Source organism: Sminthopsis crassicaudata, chromosome 2, assembly GCF_048593235.1.
Source record: "Sminthopsis crassicaudata isolate SCR6 chromosome 2, ASM4859323v1, whole genome shotgun sequence".
Taxonomy (NCBI): Eukaryota; Metazoa; Chordata; class Mammalia; order Dasyuromorphia; family Dasyuridae; genus Sminthopsis; species Sminthopsis crassicaudata.
In genome coordinates, this window is record NC_133618.1 from 600,822,656 (window position 1) to 600,846,920 (window position 24,265).

The window sequence follows — 24,265 nt, forward strand, 5'->3', positions numbered from 1 at the left end:
TGGAGTTAAGTGACTTGCCCAAAGTCACACAGCTAAGAAGTGTTAAGTGTCTGAGATCATATTTGAACTCAGGTCCTCCTGACTTTAGGGCTGGTGCTCTATCCACTGCGCCACCTAGCTGCAGCTTCTGAGCTTTATTTGATAATGAATTCTCTAAACATAGTTGTGAAAAATGTTTCCTAATATCTTCTAATTGTTTATAGTGTCATCCTTTTTATATATTTATGTTTAGGTCACTTATTCATTGGAATTTATTGTGTGTATGTATGTATACACCATTTTATATGTATATATTAGTATCTTATATAATATGTATATGTAGTATACTATGAGATTCTAATTGAAATGAAAAAATTTTGGGGTCATATTTCCAGTTTTTCCAACCCTTTTTAAATAGGGAAGTCTTTCCCCCTAGTATTTTGTTTTATGGTTTTTTGATCATTGGACATGAGTCAAGTCAAGATTTTTTTTTTTTTAAGCTTTTATATGTCAGAAACTGTAGAAGGTGCTAAGAATACAAAAATGGGCAAAAACCAGCCATCACCTGCAAGCCCTTCCCATCCCAGTTCTTTCTCAGTCTATTATTCTTTTCCTTAGCTAAATTTTCATGTCTTCACCATTTTGACTTGGTGAACAACATAATAGTCCAACTCTACATTGTCTTCTCTCAAATCCCTTGCCCTTTTATTGTATCACTCACTAATCTTGCCCTATCAAATCAAAGCCTTCCATTCTCTTTTCATATTGTTGAATTGAGAATGGAATTATGAAACTTCTGATTGGTCCCCTACTGGATCAGAGTATTCCTTTAGTATTTCTGTCTTTTCATATATCCTTTTGAGCTCTGCTTGATCTTTATAACTTTGTTACATTTAGTTTTGATTTTTTTTTTTTTGGTTGCTGGTTTTCCCTGAAAAATGTGAGGCAATTAACTGAGAATTTCATATTCTCTTCTCACTCATCTTAGAAAGCACTTAAGATGCTTTCTGCCACTTTCACTTGTCTCACGTGAAGAAGCTCTTTTTGCTGACACAAACCCCTCTACATGCATAAATGCTTCCATTCCATGTCTCTTTTCCAGCAGTTTGCTCCCTCTATTATGGTCCCCACTTTTTAACTAATTTTTTAGTCTCTTCCTTTGTGCTGACTGCTTCTCTGATGCCTACTAACATTCCTATGTATTCTATCTCATCTTCAAAAAACCCTCACTCAGACCATCCATCCCTACTCTAGTCCCATCTCTTCTGTTTTGTGTCTAAGCTTCTTGAAAAGGAAGTCTGTAATCAATGCTTTCAACATCCTTTTCCCTCTTAACTCTGTAGTGTTCATTACTTAACTGCTCTTCTCAAAGTTACCAGTGATTTCTCAATTGCCAAATGTCTTTTTCTCAAACTTTACTCTTCTCTGCAGCTTTTGATTGTCAGTGAACCTTTTGATATTTTTTTACTCTTGGTTCTTATGATACTTATGTCCTGATTCTCCTCCTGTCTGTGTGATTGCTCCTTCTCAATATAACTCGCCAATGATGGGTGTCCTTCTGCATTCTTTCCATAGAGCAGTTGTGGCAAATTCAAATAGGAACAGGAGCCATTAATCCATACATATGGATTTCTATGGACCGTATATTGATTTAATTTCAAAATGTATTATTAGTAATGTTTTATTTTATATTTTGTTAGATATTTCCCAATTATGTTTTAATCTGTTTTGGACCATACAGGGGAGTGTTATGTGTAGTGTGTTTGATATTTCTGCTAGAGATGATCCCAACTGTTACAATGAATTCTTAGAATTCGTTATCTAACCCCAACTTTTGTCCTAGCCTCCAGTCTCTCATTTCCTACTGCTTGTTGTATATCTTGAACTGGCTATTCTATAGACATCTTAGACTCAACATTTCCAAAATTTAACTCATTTTTTTTTTCAAAACCTTCTAATCCTCTGAACTTAAATTATTGTGAAGGATACTACCATCATCACAGTCCCCAGAGTTTGAAAGCTAGGTTCCATCCTTGATGGCTATCACAACTGGTTCATGCTTGAACTAGAGCTTGCAGATCTCTGTGCCACAAATCTATTTGGGCATCAGATTGATCTTAAGTACAATCTAACCATTATTACCTTCAAGATCGAATATAAAACTATCTAGTGTTCAAAGCCCTTTTTAACTAACCCACTTCCTCTTTTTCTGTCTTTTTATACCTTACTCCCCTTTACCAACTCTGCCAACAAGTGATGTTGTTCTTTTTGAAAGATGCTCCCTCTACCCAACTCTGGGCATTTTCAACTATCCTATCTACTCCATGCCTAGAATATTCAATATTTTTATCTCTTTGATTCTTGACTTCCTTCCTAAGATTCTGCCTTCTGCAAGGAAACTTTCTTTGCTGATGATCTCTAATGCTTATGCCTTCTCATTGTTGATTACTTCCAGTTTATCTCTGTATCTTGTTTGTGCATTGTTGTTTGCATATTATTTCTTCTCCATTGGACTGATCTTCAGGCCTGGGACTGGCTCTCCCCCTACTCTCCTCCTCCCTTATTTGTATCTCCAAGCTTAAGACAGAGTTAGCACATGATGATGCTTACTAAGTGCTTGCTAAATTCATTTGACTATAGTATTCATTTGTTCTTTTTTTTAATCAACTCAAAATCATTTTGATTACTGCTTTATAAAATGTTATATTGTCAAATAATACCAGAAGCATTGGGCATCTTCATTTTGTCCTTAATCTTCATTACAAATAATGCTCTTTTTTCAGATAGATAAATTTTGATCCTATTAGGAGAAAAAAATTGTGTTCAAGGCCTTTTTTTTCTGTATTAATAAAAATTACGATTTCATTTTTGTTACTAATCTGATAGTCTTCCTCATATTGACCTATTTTCCTTTTTTATATGAATTTAAATATCACTAAAATTACTAAAAGTAGTCCCTTTGATATTTTTGTATTAGTATTCATTAGTGACATTAAGTTATAGTTTATTTTTCTCTGCTTCATTTCCTGACTTTTTCTGTTAAGGTGCATTCTTAGTTTTAGCAATTTGTATAAAATATAGGGCTATCTGGTACCAAATATCAAATATTTCTCTAAATATTTGTTAGAATCCATTTGTTAAGTCCATTAGACCAGGACTTGTATGCCTTGTTTCATTTCTTTCTGAAATTATATTTAGAGTTTCTAATTCATTAATTTGGATATAATATTTTTTTGGTAAATATTAATTTCATTTGTTTTTAATTTTGTTGGTATGTAAAGCAATTTATGATGATTTTTTAAAATCCCCTTTTGTGAATTCTTTTTCATTTTAATAATTATGGGGTTTTTCTTTTGGGGAGTGGGTGGTAATGCTATGTTTATGTATTTTATTGATAAGAACTGCCCTTGGTTTCAGTGATAAGCTTTTAATATTTTTGTTTTGATTTTTTTTTCCCCTCCCTTTTTTCCCTCTTTTTTACAGATGTATTATTATTTTATTTTATTTGGTTTGGTTTGTTTTTCATTATCTATTCAGAAATCCCCCTCTCTTTCAGTTTATTATTGCATCCCAAAAATTTTGGTGTTTTTTTTCATTGTCCTGGTTTTTTTCCTTTAATTATATAATTTGGCCCTGTTTCTATTCATTCTTTAAGCATAGTTTTCTTTTTGTATCATTATTCATTTTTTCACATTTTCTTTATTATAATTTTAATTTTATCATTTTTAAAACATTTAATATTTTTACCTGCCTCTTATGTACTTAGATGTGATTAATTTTATAGAGATACTGCATGATATTGAAGATACTTGTACTTTTTAAGATTCCTAATTAATTTCCAAAGGTTTTTCTAATCTTTAGTGGTTTTTTTTATATCATTCTGTTAAAATTTATATCATTCTGTTAAAATTGTCTAAATCAGGAAGAAGTGTATTGAAATCTTCAACTATCAGTGTATAATTGTGATTCTTTTTCTTTGAAAAATACTGTTAACTGGTGTATAGGTTTATATTTGTGGTAGTTATAATCATTTATTTTTCCTGTCATAAAAGTATGCTATAATATTTTTTCTCCCACTTTTGTCCCCTTTTCTTTGCTAGTTCATTTTCATCACAATGGTAAATGTTTGACAAGGGTACATCTTTCTATTTTGTGCTTCATATTGATTTTTATTATTAGAGCACTTATTTCTTCTGTTGAATCTTCCAAGGAATGATTTTTGATGTATGGATACAAGGCACCTTGCTGAAGTTTTAAAAGCCTGTAAGGTAGTGTTTGGTCCACAGTTTTTATATATAGTTTTATACAGTTGTTGTGAAGTTTAAAAAACATTTCACAAATAATAGGCACAGTAAATCTTAGACTCTTTACCTCTGTTAATTTAATTGTGAAATATAAAAGATATCGTTTATTGTTGAATGCTCATTGTGAAAGTTTGCTTGTTTCCCTACCAATATTACTTCATCAAGGATGCCTTCTTATAAAGATTTTATGTAGATGGAAATAGGTTGCATATAGGTTGGTTGTTACTTGTGTTCTCTCTGTGACCTTTTTTTCATTAATAATGTCTATGACTTTCCCCACAGCTTTAGAATCTTTTCACCTTTCTTTTAAATAATCTATATATCAGTCCTTTAATGACCTCACAATTGTTGGTTCCAGCATGGAGTTTCTTTGTATGTATTTAGTATAGTTCTTTTGCTTTTCTGTTTTTGGTCTCTAGTTCCATTTCTACTAGACTGGTCTTAGGGTGAACTATGGTGATTTCACTGTTTATTTTTTATCTATAGGAGTGAACTGTGGATTCCATGGAACTGCACTTTGCCTTATGTTTCCAATACTTGTCAATTTTATTTTGTGATTTTAAAAAATTGTTTTATTCAGGATTATGTTTCATCATGGTCTTTTGGGGGCTTGATAATTCTTGGCCACTCTCCATATCCTGTTTTCTAGGTCATTTTTTTTTTTTGATAATAGAAAATTCATTTGTTCTTCCAGTTTTTCTGGCTTTTTGCTTTGTCACTTAGTTTTTGAGTTCTATTTCACGCTTTTCTTTTTTTTCTATTTTTTTGGTGGTGGTTATCATTGTCGTTGTTGTCGTCATCATCATTGTGTTGTCCAGGATACTTAACTTCTTTGATAAGTTTTTCAAATTTTGTTCTATCATGTTTTTTTCTTGTGATTTTCATTAATATCTTGAATTTTTTTTTGGTTCTCTTGACTAGAACTGCCAATTGCTTTGAGAGTTTGTTGTTATGTTGTGATTTGTTTTTGTTTTTTGGTTCTAATTGTAATTGTAATAGATTAGAATCAGGCTTTTGTGTTTATTCATTGTATTAGGATGGTGCAGTATATAGAATCCCAGAACTGGAGTAAAGAAGATCTAAGTTCAAATCCCTTCTCAAAAAGTGAAATTCTTGGCAAGTTACTTGACTTTTTTTTTTTTCTTGTTTCCTAATGTATAAATCAAGATAGTTGTAAGGATCAAATGAAAAATTTGTAAAGTGCTTTGAAAACCTTAAAACACATAAATGCGAGTTGTTGATGTTACTGCTTCTTAATATCTTTCTGCTGCTTTTTACCCCTTGCGGAATCTTAACTTCTCAGTTTTTGCTTTTTAAAGGATAGAGTCTGGTTGATTTGTTGCAATATATTTTGAGATAGCCTTTGATGGTGCTTCTTTAGCTGTTGAGGCTCCTTTAGAATTTAGATCGAGCTCCAAAATAAAGTGAGAGCTGTAGCACAGAACTAAGTAATGCATGCAGAAAAATTTCCTAGTAGACAAAAGATTGCCCTTAGTCCTGTATAGCTCCTTTCTCCTTCTGTTGTAATGGTGAGAAAGATGAAAAGGGGAGTAGGGAATCATGATTTTTAGAATTTTTCTGATCATAAAACAAAATAAACTCTTATAAACTCTTAATTTTTATGTTCTAAAAGTGTGAAATAATTTTCAAATGACAGTGACTTGCCATCCTACTGGAGGAGTTAAAAACATATCAGTTTAGTTATCTCCATATATATAAAACCAGAAGACAAAGAAATTACTGCTAAATGAAAGGGCGGATCACAGGTTCTTTTTGAAAACACAAAGAATATGACAGGTTGATTAGGTACGTCCACAGATGACAGGAAAGATTTCTCATAAGACTCTTGTTGGTAATCTTGGGTTGAAATTCTCATTGATTTTTAATTAATTAATAATTCACTATTATGAAGATCACCTTATCTTATTTACCAGCATAGGTAACATAGTATGAAGACAACAAAATATTTTCTTTTTTTTTTAATTGTTTATTTAATTTTTATTTTATTTTATAATTATAACTTTTTTTTTTTTGACAGTACATATGCATGGGTAATTTTTTTACAACATTATCCCTTGCACTTACTTCTGTTCAGATTTTTTCCCTTCCTCCCCCAACCCCCTCCCCCAGATAGCAGGCAGTCTTATACATGTGAAATATAGTACAATATATTCTAGATACAATATATGTGTGTAGAACCGAATTTATTGTTGCACAGGAAGAATTGGATTCAGAAGGTAACAGTTTACACTCATTTCCCAGTGTTCCTTTTCTGGATGTAGCTGATTCTGTCCATCATTAATCAATTGGAATTGGATTAGCTCTTCTCTATGTTGAAGATATCCACTTCCATCAGAATACATCCTTGTACAGTATCATTGTTGAAGTGTATAATGATCTTCTGGTTCTGTTCGTTTCACTTAGCATCAGTTGATGTAAGTCTCTCCAAGCCTCTCTGTATTTCTCCTGTTGGTCATTTCTTACAGAACAATAATATTCCATAACATTCATATACCATAATTTACCCAACCATTCTCCAATTGATGGACATCCATTCATCTTTCAGCTTCTAGCCACTATGAAAAGGGCTGCCACAAACATTTTGGCTCATACAGGTCCCTTTCCCTTCTTTAGTATTTCCTTGGGATATAAGCCCAGTAGTAATATGGCTGGATGAAAGGGTATGCACATTTTGATAACTTTTTGGGCATAATTCCAGATTGCTCTCCAGAATGGTTGGATTCTTTCACAACTCCACCAACAATGCATCAGTGTCCCAGTTTTCCCACAGCCCCTCCAACATTCATCATTATTTGTTCCTGTCATCTTAGCCAATCTGACAGGTGTGTAATGATATCTCAGAGTTGTCTTAATTTGCATTTCTCTGATCAATAGTAAATCTTTATATTTTCAAAACATATGCATAGATAATTTTTCAACATTGATCCTTGCATGCATAGCCTTATGTTTCAGATTTTCCTCTCCTTCCCATCATTCCCTCCCATCGAAGGCAAGCTAATTTATTTAATATTTTCCCCTCTGTTATATTTAAAATAATTTCTTTTATAATTTCTTTTAATTAATTTTATAATTATAAATTTTTTGATAGTATATATGCATGAGTAATTTTTTTTAATAACATTATCCCTTGTTTTCATTTTTCCAAAATTTCCCCTCCCTCCCCAGATGACAGGCAATCCCATACATTTTACATGTGTTACAGTATAATTAGATACAATATATGTGTGTAAATCCAATTTTCTTGTTTCACGTTAAGTATTGGATTCCAAAGGTATAAGTAACCTGGGTAGATAGATAGTAGTGCTAACAGTTTACATTCAATTCCCAGTGTTCCTTCTCTGGGTGTAGTTGTTTCTGTCCATCACTGATCAACTGGAAGTGAGTTGATCTTCTTTATGTTGAAGATAGCCACTTCCATCAGAATACGTCCTCATAACAGTATTATTGTTGAAGTGTATAGTGATCTTCTGGTTCTGCTCGTTTCACTCAGCATCAGTTGATGTAACTCTCTCCAGGCCTCTCTGTATTCCTCCTGCTGCTCATTTCTTACAGAGTAATACTATTCCATAACCTTCATATACCATAACTTACCCAACCATTCTCCAATTGATGGACATCCATTCATCTTTCAGTTTCTAGCCACTACGAAAAGAGCTGCCACAAACATTTTGGCACATACAGGTCCCTTTCCCCTCTTTAGTATTTCTCTGGGATATAAGCCCAATAGTAGCACTGCTGGATGAAAGGATATGCACAGTTTGATAACTTTTTGGGCATAGTTCCAAAATGCTCTCCAGAATGGCCGGATTCTTTCACAACTCCACCAACAATGTATTAGTGTCCCAGTTTTCCCACATCCCCTCCAACATTCATCATTATTTGTTCCTGTCATCTTAGCCAATCTGACAGGTGTGTAGTGGTATCTCAGAGTTGTCTTAATTTGCATTTCTCTGATCTCAGTAGTGAGTTGGAACACTTTCATATGAGTGGATATAGTTTCAATTTCATCATCTGAGAATTGTCTGTTCATGTCCTTTGATCATTTATCAATTGGAGAATGGTTTGATTTCTTATAAATTAGTACAATTTCTTTTAAAACATTTGCGTTTCATGTTCTTTCCCTTATCCTCTTTAAGAAACCACATGTAAAATTATGCAAAACATTTCCATAAAAGTCATGTTGTGAAAGAACATAAATCTCCCATCATAATTTTTAAAAATGTTTTTTTTTCCCCTTTCTCAAGGAAGAAAGAGTAGTTACAGATTATACTGTTGAGAATAGTAAGGACTAAAAGTTTAACGAAAAACACATAAAACATTTCAAATTAAGTAAACTTATACTCTAGTAGTCAGTGATTTCAACGATAAGGTAAATATATAAGGGATAATTGTGAAAAACGTAGTTTAGGAATGAAAACTTGGAAATGCCAAAGGTTTCTGGACCATTTAGAAATCACATTTTTATCTGTACTTTAAAAACAAAATGAGATGAAGGGATGGATGGTGTGCAACTAAAATGACTCCAATCTAATCCATTAAAATTAGTAATTTGTTATTGGCACTTCTTAAAAAATGGAAAACTGATAAAAGAACAGATATCAGCATAGACTATCATTGTGTTATAAGGAAATTCAGCCCATGTAAATTATTACAATGAAAAGGACTTAGAAATCTCTTGAACCAATGAACTTGATTTCTTTTATAAGCAGAGTGATATGGCATTTAAGGTTTGTCTTTCAAGTCTTATAGAGAATTATGAAAGATTATGAGCAGTACTACCTCAAAAAAAGTGAGGAGTAGGAGAAGGAAATTGAGATTATGGAAAGCTTGATGAAAGACCCATTTAGATTAGTTTTCCCAAGAATTTTACTGTTGACATTGATGGAAGATAACAAACTGTTGAAAAATGGAAAGACCTTTCAAGGTTTCTATAATAAATTTTTCCAAAAATGACAGTGGAACTGTCCTATGATAGCTTAATAAGATTCAACTTCAATATTCAAGATTCAACTAAGATTCAGTAATATTTAATTGAATAAGATTCAGCTAAAATTAATGGAAACAAATAAAATATAAAATAAATCTACAAAAATAACCAGCTTTGTTATATATTAGCAACAAAACCCAGCAAGAAAAGATAGAAATTCCAAAATAACAAATGTCATTATTTGAGAGTCTGTACTCAGAAGTTATATGAATAGAACTATGAAACACTATACCCAAATAGAGAGAAATATTGGTTTGATTTGTCATAGTTGAGTAAATATGATAAAAATGCCAAATTTTATAGGACTAGATAAAATATAACAATTACCTCATGAGGAACAAAAGGTTGAGAATCTCAAAGGAAATAATGGGGGGAAGGAGTAAGAAGGAAAGGACCTTAGGAATTCCACATATCAAATTGTATAATAAAGTAGTAACCATCAAAACTATTTGATACTGATTTAAATAAAAAATTGAAAAAAAGACTGATTTTTAGAACAGATTAGGTAAGAAAGACCTAGGATCCATTTAAACAATAAGGACAACAACTATGGGAGCAAGGCTACCTTTATTTAACAAAAACTGAAAAGCATCCTGGCAGAAATTAGGTTTAAAGCTATACTTAATATTATATACCACTATAAGTATTATATGTCCTAAATATAAAAATCATAAATTTGAGACAGGGAAAGCAGTAGGCTATTGCCATAGTCCAAGTGAGAGGTGATGAAAGTCCTGAAAGTGGCTATGGGGATACAGAGAAACTGGAATGCAATAGATGAGGGTGGGGGAGGAGGAAGCTATAGAAAGAGCAGGTTTTAGCAAACTGATTGGATTGTTAAAAATATAAGTAGTCAAGAATGGCAGAAGAGTGATGGTGGCCTTTACAGAAATTAAGAATTTGAAAGCAGGGTGGATTTTGGTGTAAGTCAAAGGTGAATAAAAAGGAAGAGAGCAACTGACTTGGGAAATAGCTATTAGAATTGTAGTATGCATACATAATGTTTCAGTAGACACATTGATGACTTAGAGAAACTATGACTATCCAAACTTAAGTCCTGGATTCTTAGGCCAAAATTTAAAAACAATTAGATTTCAAAGAGTCTTTGCTTTGCTTTAGACAGAGAAATTAAATTTATTTTGCATGGCGTAAGAAGGCAAGAATAGAACCAATATATGCAATTTTAGGTTGGCAGATCTGCCTTCAGTATACGAAAAAACATCGCAACAATTTTTGCTATCCAAAACTGGAATGGGCAGCCTTTGTAAACATAGTAAGTTCCCTGATTATAGAAAAAAATTCAGAATCATAGGATCCCACAATTGGAAGTGATCTCAAATACTAGCTGGTCCATTCAGCATTCAAATAAGAATCCTTTCAGCTTTATACTAGAGTGCTTATCCTGCTTTCTCTTGAAGATCTTCAGTAGAAAGAAACTACTACCTGCTAAACAATTCATTGGGCTTCCTAGTCCTGGACTAAATTTTTGTTTTTTAATTTCCATTTTTTGTTCCCCTGAGACTAGGCAGACCATGTGGCAGTCCATTTCATACTTGCAAGACACTAGCTTGTCTTTTCTTCAGTTTTCTGAAATTCCCATTTCTTTCAACCAATTCTCATATGCCCTTCACTATCCTAATGCATCCCAGGCCAAGAGCTTGGTCTCCCTTATTTTAAGCTGTGGTCCAAAATACAAATGCCATCCTTAGATAACTTATTAACCAGTTGTTTTTTTTCAGAAGTTTTCTACTCCCTTCTAAAATTTTTTGATTTTAAATTTGCAGCAGAGTTGAAAACAACCTGTGTTCCTCAGGTCTTAGTAAAGCTTTCTAGTGTCTTTCTGCTAGTATCCTCTATGCCCATACCCAGCATCAGAAGTAATAGCAGTTATTAAGTTTGAAAAATCTTCAGAGCATCTTTATTGCATCTCATATCATAGCCAAAAATTTTTTTTTCTGTTAAGGTGTTCAATTTGAGCGTGGCTAACCATTTTTTTCAGAGATATTATAGAAGTAATTTGTATTTGAGGGAATGGATTAGATGACAAATTTTTTTTTTTTGACTGAGTCACTTGGGATTAAGTGACTTGCCTTGGGTTACATAGCTAGGAAGTGTTAAGTGTCTGAGATGAGATTTGACTTCAGGACTGGTGCTGTATCTACTGTGCCATCTAGCTGCCCCCCAGATTCTTTTTCATTCTCTATTACTTTGATTCCATTATTTTTATCTTTTGCTACTTTCAAAATAAATTCCTAGAGGAGAATATAATTAAAGCTAGCTATATAGAACTTTCACTCTTTCCTTAAATAAAAACTCCAAAATTCTCTTAATCAGAATTAGTTTTTCTCTTGTCAACACAGGGAGTAATCTTTTACTAGAATGTCAGAACTATTCTGTTGAATATGTTCCTGTGAATATCAGCAATTTTGGAATAACAAATTCTTAATATTGTTTCAGTTAGCCATTTAGGCTTACCTCTAGGATTCTCTTACCATTTATAGCACTTACAAGCTTTACATTTTGGGAAACTGGTTCAATGGAAAGGTGATTTAGTTGAAACTAGGAAGTAGTCATGTTAGTATCTGAAACTGGAATGTTTTCAAGTAGAATACAGAGCTTGGCTTTTGTTAATCTTTCTTTTACTAGCTCTCTAGACAAAAAAAGGGAAAAGGATTAGAAACTGAAGAAATCGTATGAAGCAGGCCTCCTGACCTATATGAGGACCAACTGAACAAAGGCTATACTGACTCCCCATCAGGAACTGAAATCTAAAAAAGCTTCTTAAGTCATTGCCTTTTACTGAATGTTGAGGCCCTTTCAGAAAACATGGAGTCATAGCTGCCTTTTTAATAGAATCATCCATCATTGTTGACTGCCTGTAGGAGAAAAAAAAAAAAATCACAAGTTGTCCCTCATAAGAGGCTCATAACACTATGGTATTAGAAGCCAAGTGGCATCTGTGCCCTGAACATTACAATAGTATGCCATTGAGTGGACCTTTTCTCTTGGTCACTGCTTACTGATAATCATGCAGTCTTTGTAATACTGGAACATAGCTTTTTCTTTTTTTACCAATCCCCATTTTCATTCTTTTCAGATAAAATTCAATTGTAGTAGTTCCAACAAAGCATAGTGAAAGTTTTGCTCATTTTAATGGTCCATTTTTAAATGTATGCTGCTGCTCTGTTGTGTTGTTTGGCATAAAACAGTCCAGTTGTAACCTTGCAGTAATTATTAAACCAGTCTATTGCACGTGTACAAGGAACAGCTCTGCTTCTGATGTAGTTTGAGTGTACTGTGAAGTAATTGGGCTTTTTGAGTACATGATAAAATAGCTCACTTTACTGTCAGTACATTAAAAAATTAAAATCTGTTCATTTTCGAGTGACTCAGCCAGCCAATTGCTTAGGAAATTGCTCTTAGTCCTGGTATTATCGCACACTTCTGTCCACAGTTTGGCTTGATCTGAATATGCCTCTGGGATTTCAGAGAACTGTATACATTCAGAATAAGTGTTTTTGGTTTTGTTTTGGTCATACTGGACAATTAAATACATACATATTAATAAGATGATTATAGCAGGCTGTTTGCTTTAATAGGTTTTTAGCAAATTTTAAAGAAAAAAAAATAAGTTTAGAGAAATATCTTATCTCTGTGATTAAAAAAAAAAATCATACCCAAATTGTAGTATGATGCAGAATCAGAAAACTTGTAATTGGCTTAAGCAGCTCACACAGTGTTTCTTGGTCTTAGTTTCTTTATGATAGAAATGTTGATCTGAAGTTCATTTTACCTGTGAAAATCTGTGAGACTATATCTATATTTAGTTGTTGTTTCTAAAATATAATTTGCCCCCACTTAAAGCTTCTTGTAGCCTTACAGTGCTTTTTAGCATATATTGATGAATTAACAAGAAAGAGTTGTTTCTAAATAACTGGCGAAGGTTGTAGCTTCAGTGTTTTAGTTTAAATGTATGTTACAAAACCAAATATATAATCCACTTTAATTGTATACTTTTGGAATGATATAAATTCACTAGATGTTATGGATCCAAGAATACTATCATTATCTTTTTATTTGGTTTATTTTTGGGGGAAAGAAAGGAGAAAGAATAATTATAGGACCTTTAGCCATATCAGTTAACCTTTTTAAGCTTTAGTTTCCTTATGTTTATAAAACAAAGAGGTTGAATTAAATGATCCAAAATCTCTTTTAGCCCTGAGATTATATGATTCATTCCAAAGTATTGAATGTAATTTTGGACAGCATGACTTCTTTGACTTCCATAAATTTAGTTTATTATAATGGCATTTTATTGTGGTAATGTCTATGTAATTGTTTCTTTTTTTAATCTTTAAATAGATTGATTGGGTGCCACTGGGTTGTGGAAATATGAAAGGCTCAGTTTATTTTCAGTGGTAGTATATTTCTGTTAACTCTTTAAAAGTTCTTAACTCAAAATATGTTAGGTGATTTCTTTAAACCTAGCAGCTATTTTTTCCAGAATCTATTTTTTCCCCTATAAAAGAGGTGACAGCATTGATTCTGTTTGGTTGAAGACTAGAGGATAGAACCATTATTTCCTCTTTCTATAAACCACGTTACAGAAGCAGTGTGATATATTAGGAAGAATAAGTGGCATGGGAATCTAGAGAGCTGGAATTCTAATTTCATCAGAATGGTAGAGGAGAAAAATTTTAGGACTTGGACTTAAATCTTGGCTTGACCACTTAATTCTGAATCTAACCATGAGCTGTTCACTTTAGTTTCCTACATTGTAAATATTATAAATTTGTTGGTTTTGATTAGGTTGTGAGCTTCTTGGGGATAAGTACTTTTCCTTTCTTTATATCAAGTATGCTTTCCTGATTTAAATCCTGTAAATTAATCACCTTGTCTGACTTGTAGGAGTGAATAGGCAGTTATTAGCCATATGACTTTAGGAAAAGCACTTAATCTCTGAGATTCTTCATATATAAAATTATATATAATACTTGCACTAAATTATCTCACAAGGTTGTATGCATTGTTAAAGAGTACATTAGTGTGAATTATTTGCTTTGTAGAATAGAACTTGTAGCTTTTCATCCAGTTAATCTATCAAATGTTAATTTATTGAGTACCTACCATATGTTTATCTCTTGGTTTGTTGTTGTTAACCAGTGAAATCTGTCTTTTGTTATGGCCAAAGGTTACAGACTTTGATTTATATTTTTAAAATTAATTTTTAAAATTGTTTTGCCTTTTTTTTTTTCCTTTAAATTTGCTTTGAAAATAATTCTTCATTTTCTTTTCAAGTTTCAACAAGAGACCCATTCAACTTAAAGGTTTTTTTTCCTCTTTCTGAAAGACAACTGAGTTGCACTATATTGCTTTGCTGATCAGGTTTGAAGTCTTTTAGTATATCCTTTGAACACATTTAAATCATGCCCCTAATCATATTATCTGTGGTTTGAATTATTTAGCATCTTTTGGGGAATTACATTTTTTATTCCTAATTATATGACCAAGATATATACCATGAAATATTTATCATGTAATTATGATTAAAATGTATGATTTTCCCAAAGATGTGAATAATAACTTTAAGTACCTTCTACTTAATTAAGGAGAGGTAGAGGATTGGAAGAAAATGTGAGAGACTTTTTTTTTTTTTTTTTAAATCTCCAACTGATTTATAAAATCAGTGCCATAAAAAACCAAACAGAAACAGATTGCCCATATTCTCAAATCTTCCTTCATTCCCTGATTTAAAAAAATAAATAAATAAACCAAACCAATTGACAAGAAAACTTGAGTAATTATTGACATATGTGCCTACTTTCTATTTATACTTTATAAAAATAACAAGGTGGTAGGGATACATTTAAAGAACAGGTAGTTCTCATCAATTACTGTAGGTTCCTTTTGTTTCCTGTTGTTATTCAGCTTTTTGGCTAATTGTGCTCAAACTTATGTTGTATTATATGATGGCTCAGAAGTTACATAATCCTTGGTATACCTCACCTACATGGGTTTTGAGTGGATTTACCAATAGTTTACCAGGGTTTATGCTAGTTAATCTAGTGGTTTGTATTTTTTAAACCAGGTTCTTTGAGGACAGGGACTATTTTTATTCCTGAACCTGGCACATAGTAGCTACTAAATAAATTCTTTTTGATTAATAACACTTATAACCTCTACATATGGAATAAAGTGAAACCCTTGGTTTCATTTAGTGCCTAAGGCTGGAATATTATCAACTTGGGAAATAAATGAATCATTGACCAGACCTTGGAAACTTTTTTGGATTCTAATAGGAGGTTTGTTGGATCATAGTATTTATACTCATAAAATTCAACTTGTGGCCTGCACAGTTTTTCTGGTATAATTTAATTTCTTCAGGATTTTTTTGCTTTGCATAAGTTCAGTATTATTCCAAGTCCAGATTTCTTTTCATTACATCATGCTGCCTATCATCACCTCTAAGATACTTGCTATTTATTGTTTGATAGAATTTAGAGCTTTATAATAGAGGAGTTTTCAGGGTCTGACTGATCATTTAATGTTTAAGTATGCCGTTAATCACTAGGGAGATGTGAAATGATGTGTAAATAGTTGGATGCCTGCTTATTCCTACTAATAGAAAAAAAAAAGCTTAAAGTACAAGTGTGGTATAGGAAGAACAGCACATTTTATGCAAGCCACTTCTTTATGATCCCCTTCAGAATTTTGAAGGACTTTTCAGATGTAGGTATTTCTAATCCCTCTTGAACTTAGGGGAGGTGATTGTGAACTTGGGTGAACATAGCATTTCAAAGACTCATGAAAGAATCAACTGGGAAGATTCTTAGAGATAGTGTAATCCAGTGATCTATTTCCCCCTATCTATGCAGCTATTTAATGGCAGAACCAAAACTTTAGCCTAAGGGTCCTCTCTGTATTCTGAGCTTTAATGGAGAAATGCCAAATTTGATAGTTCCTTGGATCATGCTTTTTCCCTAAGCCAGCTAGGAATATCACTGAAAGCTAAGAGGTAAGCACTTGGACAAAGTAGTCAAGAACTTAGATTACTATTATACCCTCTATTCAAAATCAGATTATTTCATAATGGTGCATAAATTAATCTAGTGAACACATTCTTTTATTTTAATAAAAACTTTTTTTTTAAAATAGGGAATACTTTTGAAAACTCATGATTAAAATCATTAGAAATGATATCTTGATGTAACAGATGTAACACATTAATTACACTTATGCTTTTCTTTTGATATTTAGAATAACAAAAGCTACATGCACAAAATCTTTATTTTTCTGGGTTCTACAGTATTTAATTTGCAATGTTTGATCTCAGAAGTCACCAGAAAAGTTGTATAATTACTTCTTATTAATGTGTGAAAGGTACTTTCATTTTTTTCATTTCTCAAATCTAAATTTGAGGATTGAACTACTTGATAATGTGTGAAGCAAAAGAAATGGAAACTGACTTTTTTGTGTGGATAATAATCATGATGATTATGATAAGATATTTTAAGTTTTACAAAATGCTTTATCAATATCTCATTTTATCCTCAAATAGCCTTGGAAAGTAGATGCTATTATTTATCTCCATTTTTAGAGTTGAAGGAACCATGTTGGAAGTTAAGTGATTTGCCCTTGATCATACAGTTATTATGTATTTGAGAGGGTATTTGAACTCAGGTCTTCCTGGAACTAGTGTTAAGAGTTCTGTGCATATAGCATCATTTCTTTGGACACAGTGATAACCTTTTCTTCAGTGCCTATTTCCTTTAAAGAAATTAATTATTCAGGAAATAATACTTTCATAATTACAGTTTATGTTTAGCTAGGTGGCATAGTGTTTGGAGTGCTACGCTTGAAGTCAGGGAGATGAGTCTTCCTGAGTTCAGATCTTACTTGTTGTGTGACCCTGGGCAACTCTTGTAACTATTTGTGAGCTAGAGAAGGAAATGGTAAACTATTCCATGTTCTTTTCTAAGAAAACCAAGTTGGACACAGTTGAAACAAACAGCTCAGTAAATCAGAGTTTAATTTATTTTACACTTACTCAGATTTATTCAATTTGATCTTAAAGTACTCAAAATGCGTTTTTTAGAAGAACAGCAAAGGGAAATAGGAAAATGGCCTTTTTTCATCCTTCCTAAATCTCCAGTTGATCATAGAGCTAATATCTCGTATCTGAAGCTGAGGGACCTCAGTGAGTAGTTAAGTGATGAAAATAAATATACATAGTTCTTCACTTACATACCTAGAAGGAAGCTTTGTCCTTGCATTTTCTCTGATGTGGCTCTAAAACAGAGTAAATTGCTGTATGAGGCCATTTTCTCCAGTCCCTCCTTCCTGTACTTTACAGGGACCTTTCTTTTGGACTGATATGTGGCCAGCAGATTGTAGAATTCAACCCAGTAAATATTAATTGTGTACTATGTGTTGGGTGCTATGCTAAGTATTGGAGATATAATTAATTAAAAGACAATCATCACTATAAAAGAGCTTATGGTTTAATAGAGGGAGACAACAGAGAGTCAAGAAAGGGGCCAGAATACCTGGCTCCGGGTGGTCTTGTTCCATGAAAATAAAGCCAGGAAGGACAGCAGATAAAGAACAGAATAATTGTTCAGTGGAATTGGAACCAGGCAGGGCAGCAGATCATGGCAGTTAAACACTGGATATTATTTTATGGGAAATGACTCATTTCATAGATACATTCTCAATTTTTCTCTGAGAATTTTTTTTTGGCATTAGCATTCCACTACTTTAAGATTTCTGTTTTATCAGTGTGATTATTTCCCCTAAGGATACAGATTACAACCCCTCTTTGCTTAGTAGAGTCTTTAAAAAAAAAAAAAAAAAAAAGATTTTTATTGGTATTTTTTTCTAAGTCACAATTTTTTTTACTAAATCCCTTTAATCTCCCCTTCAAAGATTCCTTTTTTTTTTTTTTTTTTTTTTAAATGGGGGAGACAAATAGAACAAAACTGATCAATATATGGAAAAAAAAAATCTGACATCATATGCGGTATTCCATCCCATAGGAACTTTTTTCCCCCTTCATTCCCTCCTCCTCCCTATCTCACCCCAAGGGGGGAAAAAAACAAACCAACGCAACTGTGTAATGGAATAGGGGAGAGGTATATAGATAATCACCTGTAGGCAGTATGTGTATATATACACACTTGTATATATATGATGAGCATTTTGAAACTTGGCTTTATTGATTATTAATTTTGAGATAGTCTGTCATTTGTCCTATTGTTGTTGAGTCGATCGTGTCCAATTTTTCGTGACTCCAAATGGTGCAGTGACTTGCCAAAGTTCATATAGCTAGTCAGTGTCTGAGGCCACATTTTGAATTTAGGAAGATGGATTTTTCTGACTTTAGGCCCTGCTTTCTATCCACTTCAATACCTAGTTACCTTCACTTGGCTCATACTTAAAGTCTTTTGAGATTGATAGGTTTTATCAGGATTGTTTGTTACCATGCCACTATGAAGCTTCCAAGATCTTTTCATCATGGGGTTCATAATAGCACCATGAAGACTTAAGCTAGTACCCTGGATTGCTATCACAGAATTCTGCAGGGAGAAAAATAAAAGTTATAAAGTTCCAGTAATTTAGGCTGATTGAAGATATTAGACATTTTTAGAGGCAACACAGCATTAAATAGAGTATTAATCATGGGATTTCACAGACCTAGGTTTTTGTCTCATTGCTAATACATATTGGTTGTATGATTCAGGATAACTCATTTAATCTCTTAGTGTCTCTGGCAACTCAACAACAACGGTAATAAAAATAGTATTTATGTTGTGTTTTAAGATTTGTAAAGTGCTTGATAAAAATCTTACCCTTGCAGCAACTTGGTAAGTAGGTACTATTATTATCCCCATTTTACAGATGAAGATACAGTTGGAGATTATGTGACTTGCCGAGGAACACACAAATTGTAAATGTTTGAGGGAGGATTTGTGAACTCATGTCTTCCTGAAGCTAGATCTAGAGTTCAATTGTCATTTACAGTCTTACGACTACAAGTTGCAGAATAGTTCCAGTCTACATTAGTAAAGAGAATTCCCTTAAATAATTACACACATAGTAGGAGGAAAAGCAGACTGGATTGCATTAGGGAAATCATGGCATTTTCAGTGATCCTGTTGTTGTTTGTCCTTCATTCTCAGAGAACCATGACATCAGAGAAATGAATTGGGTTTTAGTGAGGGAGGACTCCCTCTGCCCTCCAGAGTCATCTGGGTCCAATGGCAAGATGTCCCTGGATTTTTGCCTCAATTATTTCCTTCATTTAGTGAGATGAGTGCAAGGAATCCCACAGTAGGCATTGATTCTTAGCTTTGCCATTGAGTAACTTGAAGATAAGAAACCAAGTTCTTGGGACTTCATCTTTGAAATATGATTATAATAACAAGAAATGGTTCAAGGACACATTGGGGATAGAGTTCATGTGAAATCATTCTGAAGATGTTTTTAAATGACGTAGTCATAAATGACATGTGTGTTTTATATCACTCACTACAGTATAAGCTCCATGAGGGCAAATTCTTAGGCTTTCTTTTTTTCCCCCCCATATTTTTTGATCCTTAGGATATTTTGCATTTCCTAGGCATTTAATAAGTGGCTGTTAAATTGAATTAAATTAATTAAATTAATGGTCATCAGCCCAAATTACTGGAACTTTATAATTTGTATTTTTCTCCCTGTGCTTTTCCTTTGTTTATGCCTCATACATTTTGGAATACTTTCTCCTTAACCTGATAATTCCTGAATTTGGCTATAATATTCCTTGGAGTTTTCATTTTGGGATCTCTTTTAGGAGGTGATTGGTGGAGTCTTTCAATTATTATTTTGTTTTTTGGTACTGGATATAAGGACAGCTTACCTTGATTTCTTAAAAGTTGTCCAGATTTTTTATTTTTTTGGTCATGGCTTTCAGGTAGTTCAATAATTTTTAAATTCTCTCTCTTGCATCTACTTTCCAAGTCAGTTTTTTTTTTTTTTAATGAAGTGTTTTTTATATTTCCTTCTATTTTTCATTCTTTAGATTTTTTAATTTTAATGAATTATTTACTTCAGTTAACTTTTTTTTTAAATTTCCTTTTCCTTTTAGCCAATTCTGCTTCTAAAGGAGTTTTCTTCAGTTAATTTTTTTTTTCCATTTCACCAATTCTATTTTTAAAGGAGATATTTCCTTCAGTCAATTTTTGCGCTTCCTTTTCTAAGCTGTTGGCTTTTAAAAAAAAAATAATAATAATTATCCTGCATAACTGTCATTTATTTTCTACCTCTTTTATTTGATTTTTAAAATCTTTTTGAGTTTTAAGATCAATTGTATTCCCCTTTGAGGTTTCACATATAGGCATTTTGCCATTGCTATCCTTTTCTGAGTTTGTGTTCTGATCTTCCCTATTGCCATAGTAAGTTTCTAAATGGTCAGGGCTTTTTTATTTTTGTTTTTGTTTTTGCTCATTTAAAAAATTTCCTCCTAGGGCACAGACACAACACTTTCCCAAGCATTTTTGGCTTTCCAAGCTGGGCCTTAGGTGCTGGTAGCTTGTTCACTACACAGGGGTGACCTGGCCTACTCACAGTAGTTATGCTGGGGTTCTGGAGGCCTCACCAATGCCCTGCTGTGCTGCTGGCCTACTGAGCCAGGATGAGGGACATCAGCTGCAAATTTGTGCTATGGCTAAGAGCCTCCTGCTAGATTGCTTTCACTGCATCCTTATTTGTATTTGACTACACTCTCAAATGAGACAAACCTTTCTTGAAGTCCTCTAAGTTATCTTAAGCTAGAAAATTGTTTCACAATTGTTTCACTCTTTTTTTTTTTTTTTCTTTGTTGTTGGTTCTCTCACCCCAGAATCTGTTTAGATGCTTGATTTAGTTAATGTTGTTTCTGAGGAAAGGAAACTGGGGAGATCTCAGGCAATTCCCTGACTTCTCTCCATCTTGGCCCCAAATCCTAAACTTTGGAATAAAGAAATACTATAAAGAATAAGTGTTTATTTAGAACTATGTTCAAAGGGCTATCAAAATGTGTTTACTCTTTGATCTAGCAGTGTTAATACTGGGCTTATATCCCAAAGAGGTCTTAAAGGAGCAAAAGGAACCCACATATGCAAAAATGTTTGTGGCAGCCCTTTTTGTAGTGGAAGAAAGTGGAAACTGAGTCGATGCCCATCAGTTGGAGAATGGCTGAATAAGTTATGGTATATGAATGTTATGAAATATTATTGTTCTATTAAAAATGACCAACAGGATGATTTCAGAAAGGCCTGGAGAGATTTACATGAACTGATGCTAAGTGAAATGAGCAGAACCAGAAAATCATTATACACGGCAGCAACAAGATTATATGATGATCAATTCTGATGGATATGGCTCTCTTCAACAATGAGATGATTCAGGCCAGTTCCAATGATCTTGTGTTGAAGAGAGCCACCTACACCCAAAAGAGAGGTCTGTGGGAACTAAGTATGGATCACAACAAAGCGTTTTCACTCTTTTTATTGCTGTTTGCTTGCATTTTTTTTTTCTCTCTTTTTTTTTTTTCCTTTTTGATCTGATTTATATTGGATTACTTACCATCTAGGGAAGGGGATGGAGGGAAGGGGGGGGGATTTGGAACACAAGGTTTTGCAAGGGTCAGTGTTGAAAAATTATCCATGCATATGTTTTGAAAATAAAAAGCTTTAATTTAGAAAAAAAATTAGGAAAAAACAAAACAAAACATGACTTCTACAGGGAGGGGAAAAAAAGAATTAAGTGCTTACTGTAGGCCAGTCACTGTGCTAAGCATTAGAAATGCAAACATAAGCAAGGGTATATGCCCTCAAGAAACTAATTTTAAAGTGGGAGAAAATTCTGCTTTTTTTTTGAGTGTTGGCAAGAGAGAGGGGTAAGAGAAGGCAAAAGCTTACCAATGGTGGATGGGTGACTAGGTGGCCTATAGAGATGTCAAAAAATCATAGCTTAAATCTCTTTATTTTGGGACCTTAAGTTCCTAAGCTGTACTTGTTTATTGTCAGTACTTATCATATTTCATCTGTCATCTTTCTTTTCTTTTAGATCATTCTTTTTCATCTGATCCCTATAAATAACAGTGTTTTTCTTTCTTTGTCATAGGGAAACTGGGTCTCAGAAAGGTTTGGAGTGATTTGACCCTGGCGCCAGAAGGAAGAAAAGAAGTCATCAGTGGTCACAAGGACAGTAGCTCAGGCTTGGCTTCATGTTTCCCACCTCCTGTTTACTGAACTTGAAACTGCTTACAATATGTCTGTTAATGAACAATACTTATAGTGCTATAAAAACTGATATTTAGTGTTTGGCTTACCTGCTGTTTCTTCACTTCATTCAGTCACTTGTGCTAGACTCAAGAGTAATGTTTGCATCTTCATGACAGAGGAACACAGAAGAGATAGGGGAAAGAATTAGAAATATAAGAATTTTATTTATGGTGTATAAATCACTTTTCTCACAGCAACTCTGTGAAGTAGGTAATAGTCCAGGAATTATCTTCATCTTATAGGCTTATAGAATTGGAAAGGGCCTTAGAGAGATTGTTTAGTCCAATCCTTTATTTTACAAATGGGAAAAAGTAGCCCAGATTGGAAGAAAGGAAGGAACCTCACAAAAACCACATAGATGCTAGAATTGGAATTCAGGGTTTTTAAAATACAGTCCTATAATGTATATGTATTTAGAATAGGATAATGAAGTTTGCAGAGTTTAAAGATCTTACCCATAGGCACAAAGTTGAATACTTAGTGCTGTAATCAGCATTCAGACCTAAGTCTGTCCATGGTAGTCCTGCCTGTGTTAGTTTCTCAACATATTCATCTTTGACTAGAGCTGAAATTTAAGGGACATGTGTTGAACAACTTTGTATTCTGTGCATGAACAATATAGAAGAGTCTAAAAATTACAACTACTATCTTTAAAAAAAAATAAAACACTTTTTTATAACAAGACCAGGTAACAAAACAGTGGAAACAAATAAATACATAAATCACAAATTGAAACAAAGTGGAATTAATCATTGTTTTCCTTTACCTTCAAAGAAAGTATGTGTGTAGAGGGACTAGATTTTCTGAAGCCTTGGTCCCTAGAAATATAATTGGATCTTCCTTTCCTAATTATGGTTTCACCCGTGATAAAAGCCTTTTTAGATATTGTTTATTGTTAACTCTGCTTCCCAATACAGGTGGTTTGGGTTTTTTTTTGTTTGTTTTTTTGTTTTTTAACACCTCTGAGTCAATTAAGTGACTTGCCCAGGGTCATACATCTAGGAAGTATTAATAAATGTCTGAGGTCAAATTTGAACTCAGGTCCTCCTGACTTCAAGACGGGAACTCTTATCTACTGCTCCATCTAGCTGCTCCCCAATATAGTTTTAAAGAAATCTCATTTCTTTTTTCTGATTCATTTGCACATTTTTCTTGTAGTCTCAAGAAACAGATTTTGACAACCCCTTTTGAAGGAAGATATTATTTATTTATGTTTTTAGCATAGAAGGTAAGGATAGTAAATGAATTAATTACTGTTGTAATGTGATTTGGCAATTAGTGAAAGCAAAAATGTCAGTGGGAAAGGCTTGGTATCTATGACATTGTGCTGTATTAAAGGCCAATCCTCAGGTATGTCATAATTTTGATTTTGAGTGAACATTGGGGGAAACTATCTTTGTAGAAAAAAAAATGGATGCAGCATCCCAAGCTTCAGAATCTTTCATCTATTATTTATCCTCTAGCACAGTCTTGAGAAGGTACAATTAAAAAAGGGGCAATTCTTTTTTTCAAATCAGTTTCTATTATTATATGAGATTATGAGTCATTCTAAAACCTGGTATCCAGGAGAGACACCCCCGTTTCTGCAGCTCCTTTCAACAGTTGTTTGTGGCAGTTTCAGCCTCTTTCTGCCTCTGAAGCTCTTTATTTTTAAAGCAAGGCAGACGAGGCCT

At 33.2% G+C, this 24,265-nt stretch overlaps 1 protein-coding gene across 3 annotated transcripts in view; it reads left to right on the plus strand.

Moving 5' to 3' along the window:
- Positions 1-23,331, plus strand: part of BUB3 (BUB3 mitotic checkpoint protein) — a 44,348-nt gene extending 21,017 nt beyond the window's left edge. For all 3 annotated transcript variants that reach the window (XM_074284970.1, XM_074284971.1, XM_074284968.1), the window contains exon 8: positions 22,432-23,331. In XM_074284970.1, the coding sequence (XP_074141071.1) occupies positions 22,432-22,462 (31 nt within the window). In that variant the 3' untranslated portion in view covers positions 22,463-23,331. The remainder of the gene's footprint in view (positions 1-22,431) is intronic.
- The last annotated feature ends 934 nt before the right edge of the window (positions 23,332-24,265 follow it).